This window comes from Coptis chinensis, chromosome 8 (genome assembly GCF_015680905.1).
Source record: "Coptis chinensis isolate HL-2020 chromosome 8, ASM1568090v1, whole genome shotgun sequence".
NCBI classification, from domain to species: domain Eukaryota; kingdom Viridiplantae; phylum Streptophyta; class Magnoliopsida; order Ranunculales; family Ranunculaceae; genus Coptis; species Coptis chinensis.
This window is the reverse complement of record NC_141463.1, coordinates 63997645-64003372: the sequence shown is the minus strand read 5'-3', so window position 1 is coordinate 64003372 and position 5728 is coordinate 63997645. Positions and strand designations below refer to the sequence as shown.

The following is a 5728-nucleotide window of genomic DNA, read 5'->3' as shown; positions in this document are numbered from 1 at the left end:
ATTGTTGGCTGAACAAAAGAGGTATGACTTACAAAAGTAAGATCTCCCAGCTGTTGTCGAGAAAATTAGCTCTAATGGAACTTTAGAATAAGAATAATAGATACTAATAGGAGAGTGCAAGTAATAGGTCCTTTTAACAAATAATATTCTTAAAGACGCCACAAGATTGCCTGGTGATTACATACGGCAGTTTTTTAGGCCAATCTAGCTTGCGGTGTCAGATGTATACACAGTATCCATTGCAACTGCATTGTTTCCTGAAACTTAATCGCATCCATTACAAGTTCCACTCGAGCAGAAGCAGCTGCTTTATACAAATCAGAGCACTTACCAAAGAACCAACTTCCAAAAGCTAATATGCTCACGTTCATTACTTTTCCTGGAGTACTAAATCATTGAATCTCATTTCTAGTTCTACTCGAGCAGAAGCAGCTGCTTTATCTAGATTCTACACCACTTACCAATGCACCAACTTCCAGAAGCCAATATACCCATGTTCATTACATTTCTCGAGTACTAAATCATGGAATCTCATTTCACAATTCTATTTAATCACAGCAACATTGACTGCCGGAATCATCCTCGTCATCACAAACTACAACTTATCCATGACAACTCTGACATATGCTTCGGCCACCAGCATAGTATTATAACAATCTGTTCTAGACTTATATTTGAACCAGAAATCTCTTGAATGCGCAACACCAACCCTTTCCCTCTCTCCCCACCACTTCCACGTTGTCATTCATTTTAACTACTGTAACTCCAGACATATCTTTAATACAAAAGAAATTACAATTTCAATCCTCTAGAATGCAGGCATTTTCTTCATTCCCTTCACTTCTTATATATGGAATGCCACAAGTATTCTAATATTATCACCAAAAGTGAGTACATTTTGTTTCTTTACTATCAAGTTAAGCTCGTTAACACTGTACATCGAGGTGTGGAATCCCACTATAGTATAACAGCTAACCTTTTCATGATATATACATCTCTTGCTTCACATTCAATACCTGACTACTAATGGAGGCTAAGCAGGCAAGTATACTGTACACAGGATTAACTGAAAAAGGCTCTGCAGAATCCAAGTGGAAGTATGTACAATAATAATCAGTCCCAACCCATCAACTTCTTCCTTACTTCTCCTTCAACTTTGTTCCAAGATACAGATAAACCATCCCCCTCATCAAGAAGGATTCTGTAAACTTCCCACTCTCGATCTCCAATGACATGCCTCCCAATCTCAGCCTGGGGGGAAAAATAGCTTTAATAATATGTACTGATATGAAGAGAGGTACAGGTGGTGCAAAATCAGCTCCAATACTTTTAAAATGGAAGAACTTACCGTAAAGATACATGTGTTGAGCGTCTTGAGTGCGAGGGTGATGTCATAGAAAACAAGGGGTCGGCCCTTGCCGGATAACTCCACAGGATTTGCTACCAGAAGTTCTGTGTCAGGACCCCGACTAACCATAGCAACTCGAAGTGGATGGACGAGCTCCATACGCAGCCGAGAGCACAATGAACTTTGTTTATTTGGATCAATAATTTTTCTTCCATCTACTTGCATTACAAACAGGTCCACTTCACATTTCCTCCGTTCTTTTATGGAGAATCGCCCATATGATATCTGATACAGAAACAATATTAACGAAAAGGGAAAACTAAATAATAGAAAGGTAAATAAGGTTTAGAGGAAAAACGATATCTGATGAAGAATCAACCATTAATATTATATGTGGGAGGCGGAAAACTTATTAAAGATAAATTTCATAGGGTATATTTCAACATTGAAAAATGGAGCGCATAGACAATTAAACCGGCTGTATCTTCTTATAAGAACAATAAAAAAGCATTTAGTAAAAAGAATTTAAAAATTAAGAGACTAAGATTGGCAAAAATTAAAAATCAATGGATGGCCTTAATTTAATTAGGATGGTGATTTCGCAAGAAAATATCACAGGTTCAGCACATCAATCACACTGTTAATAATCCAGTATTCACAATAAAGGTAATGGGCTGAGATGGCTTCAGATGCCATTTCATGAAACGCCGCTCTTGTTATGTATGATCACAAGAAAAATCAGGATGTGATGTTTAGTTAACTTAGTTTTGTATAACTTTAAGGAACCTTGAGTAATATTTACCTGGATGTTGTAATCCTTTAGAGTTCTCATTATGTCATAGAGAAGCCCTTTGTGATCTTGACAAATAATTTGGATGAGAGTATGAGAAGGGCTAAGGGAGTTGTCCGCCGTAACTGATACACTCTGGTTGGAAGATCCACTTGATTCATCATTGGACAACTCTAAGCTGAACATCTCCTCTGTGATTGCAGGTGGAAGAAAAGAGGTTCCTTGTGAAGAAGTGGCTATGTCAGAACCAACCAATTCAATCTCACAACTGATCATCACATCTCCTAAATATGCCTTCAAGTGGTCATGTGTATCCTCCTGTCTTTTCTTTGTATGTAAAAGATCCCTGATCAAAGACCATTCAGACAAATGAATAATTTTTTAACTATATTTGTCAAGAATTATATACAAGTAGTAAGGGGGGAAATGGAAGACACAAGGCTTATAAAACCAAAATAGAAAAGACTATTTTTTTTCAAATGGTTAGAATTGATGGACATTAACATGCAGTTCACACCTCTCCCTCTTAACCATCCATTAAGCTAAACATATAAAGTAAACCACAGTCAAACAATCTACAAGAAATCTTTAGACTACCAACATTGACATAACACTCCAATACTAAACTTCTCAAACCTATGTAATATATTAACCTCATTCGGCTTAGGTTAGGTTAGGTTTGATAAATACATACAGCACGGTTGCATTCCAATACTAAACTTCAAGGTAGATGAGGTTTGTATGAAACCCTAGCCTCAAATTTCTCTTATACCATATCATATTTTACCCTGGGTGCCATTAACTTGAGACCAATAACTTTTGATTCAGTGATTACTATTCAACATTTATCAATAGCACTAAGACCAAAAAATAAACAACTGTATCATTGTCTCTTTTCAGTCGCGCAGAAACCTATATGTATACCAGAGATATGCCACTGACGATTTGGATATTTTGACCGCTCCAACGAAAATATTGTAATCAGTTAGAATTTGATTTTATATCTCCAGAGAATCGATATTGGGTCAACAAAAAATCGGATGAACATAAGACCATGCATAGAGTATACTCTGGACATTTCCAGAGTATGTAATAAAGACATGAAGAAAACACAAGTTTAATGAGAAGGATGAAAATTGCAATATATGACTGCCAATAATTGTAGAGAGAAGTGCTCTGAATGTAGATACCTTGTGTCTATAATGAAGAATAGATCCACCACTTTCCCATCTGGCGTGGTAGATACCTTCACTTTTCTTATTATAAGCTCAAGCTCACAAAGAACCTCTGTCACATCTGCCAAAAAATTATCAAAAAAAAAAAAAGTCGTAAATAATATTTCAACAATCCTACATAAAGATTTGGAATAAATTCATCCTCCCAACCAAGAAAATTGCAGTTTAAAGTAAAGAATAAAGTAACAAATAAGTCTCACCATGTAACAGCCCTTTTCTATCAACACCACAGAACTTCAATAGGAAAACATCAGGGACTTTTGGCTGTTGTAACTCTTGCTTGTAATAGTAAATCCCAGAAAATGAAGAAACAGAAGGACAAGCACTAACTAATCTCTTCTTTAACAAACTCCACCTTGTAGTTGGCTTTCCAACTACCCAAAACACAATATAACACCATTTCCCATCTGTTGAAACATCTACAAACAAAACCAAAAAGATTCAATCTTTAACAAAAATGAAAACCAAGAAGTAGTACTAACTCACCTCCTCTAACAATGCTTAGTCCAAAAAACAGAATTATCCTGCAAAGATCACAACCCAAGCCTGTTTTATCTGGACAGTTTACTGTTATAACACTTGGGTCAGCTGGTTTTTCTGATTGGTTTATAATAACAACATCTTCTGAAGGTATACCCATGTCTTAATTCTCTCTTAACAGTTTAAAAAAACTCTTCCTTACTACTACTAGTTGTTTTTTTCCCACACTATGTTCTTCATAAAAAGTTGATACATGTATGAAAAGTGTTTGGAGAAGTGGTGTTTGAGTAGTGATATGAAATGGGTTTTTTTGTTTCTTCTTTGTTGTTAAATTTGAGGAGAGATGAGAAGAAAGTTGGTGGTGATGAAGGAGCAGAGAAGAGTTTTTTTGGCTTTTACAGTTTACTTGCTGTCTTGCTCTTGACTTGTTTCTGTTATTTGGCTATTTTCTTCACACGTGATTTTGAGACTGAAAAATTGTAGACGAGATTTTGAAGCGAATGTAAACAGGATTAACAGCATAGCGTAAGGACAATTTGCCAAATTGGATCATCAGATGACAATTAACTAATGGAAAATGGTTTGCACTTTGCACGGCAGGTAACCCCAGCTTCAAAAGGCTGTACGTCTGAAAAGATGTTAGCTCAATGCCATCAAATTAATATACCTAAATCCAAAATGTTTTTTTTTTATACCAATTTCGGACTAACATGTAGATATGGCCCAACAAGTTGGAGTTTGAGCTCCTAAAAACAATATGGATGGTGTCAGAGTAAGCAAAATTGTCACGAGATAATCCATCTAAAAGCGTATCGTGCACCCTTTATTAATTATTAAGATCTTAAGCACCTTTATTATCGTATTTTCTCGAGTTTCCCGTCACGTGCGTTTTAAATTTTGCGGACCATTCAAGAAAGTTGGTCCACTTGTCAATTGTCCCTTCACCCCTATCTGTCTCAGCTCTCAACGTCCACTCTTTTCTTCTTTTCAGCTGCCTTAATTTGGAATTTCTTACAGATAACCACCACTTCAAGTCGTGGAGAGTGATGAGTCACCTACTTTGACAGAAAAAATATTGTTTAGGAACAAAACGAACTACAAAGTTCAGTGCCGAAATTAATTTGAAAAATCAGTCCCAAACTTTAGAGTTCGTTAATATTTTTCTTTTTACTTGGTGTCTGAAACTGATGAAAAATAAATTTTCCAGCGATCTAATTGATCTTCTCATTATGTAAATTGTAAGCATTATTTTACACAGTAATTTTCGTTTGTGTCGTCTCCTCGCTAAGTTTGATTTCATTTTCTGTTGTATACAGTAGAAAACAGAATGATTATATATTTGGTTTTGGAAGTATTTAATGATGATTCGATGATTCACTTTTCAAGAGTGATGTAAGGAGTAATACGCCACACTTACGTCTCAAATAATTTGATTGCAATTCCTCGGATAATCTTGCGCTCCATCCCATCAAGCATATCCAAATTCCAATGAGAGCGAATTTGCTGCACACTGATTATCCCTGTGCATGATGACCCTTGCCCACATTGGCCCACGTGTCCCAATGATCCACTTCATACTTTGAAAACCAAACCAGTTGCTTCTCTGCCTTCTCTCTCACCAGTTAATCAGTTATCATCTCTACATTTTTAAGACTGTTCACCTCAATCTCTTCTCTAGTTAGGGGTGATAATTTGGCCCTCAGGCCCTCAACCCGGCCCGACCCGCCCCAAAAGAACTCCTTATTCTAGTATTCTCTCTTTGTTTGGCTTATTGGGATTTGGCCCCTTGCAGCAATTTTTTTTTTCGATAAGATATAATTTTTTTCATTATATTTGTATGTATTTTTGTTGGGTAATTTCAGTGAATTATGTAAA

The 5728-nt window shown here is 36.2% G+C and overlaps 1 protein-coding gene across 1 annotated transcript; it reads right to left on the bottom strand.

Annotated features, from left to right (window-relative positions):
- Positions 1 to 804: 804 nt before the first annotated feature.
- Positions 805 to 4597, bottom strand: ACR10 (ACT-like superfamily protein). Its single transcript, XM_086576691.1, has 6 exons — positions 3860 to 4597; positions 3574 to 3792; positions 3329 to 3434; positions 2151 to 2484; positions 1349 to 1633; positions 805 to 1251 (listed from the first exon to the last, which is right to left on the bottom strand). The coding sequence occupies exons 1-6, from the start codon at positions 4011 to 4013 to the stop codon at positions 1114 to 1116; spliced, it is 1236 nt and encodes a 411-aa protein (XP_086432817.1). The 5' UTR covers positions 4014 to 4597; the 3' UTR covers positions 805 to 1113.
- Positions 4598 to 5728: the final 1131 nt, after the last annotated feature.

What these genes read in the sequence shown, in the direction of transcription:
- ACR10 (XM_086576691.1), bottom strand. Translation starts at nt 4,013, where the DNA reads ATGGGTATACCTTCAGAAGATGTTGTTATTATAAACCAATCAGAAAAA. An exon ending in TAGAAAAGGGCTGTTACATG is followed by an intron (nt 3,435 to 3,573) that starts GTGAGACTTATT and finishes ATTTTTTGGCAG; the next exon opens with ATGTGACAGAGGTTCTTTGT. An exon ending in TAAAGGATTACAACATCCAG is followed by an intron (nt 1,634 to 2,150) that starts GTAAATATTACT and finishes TTTCTGTATCAG; the next exon opens with ATATCATATGGGCGATTCTC.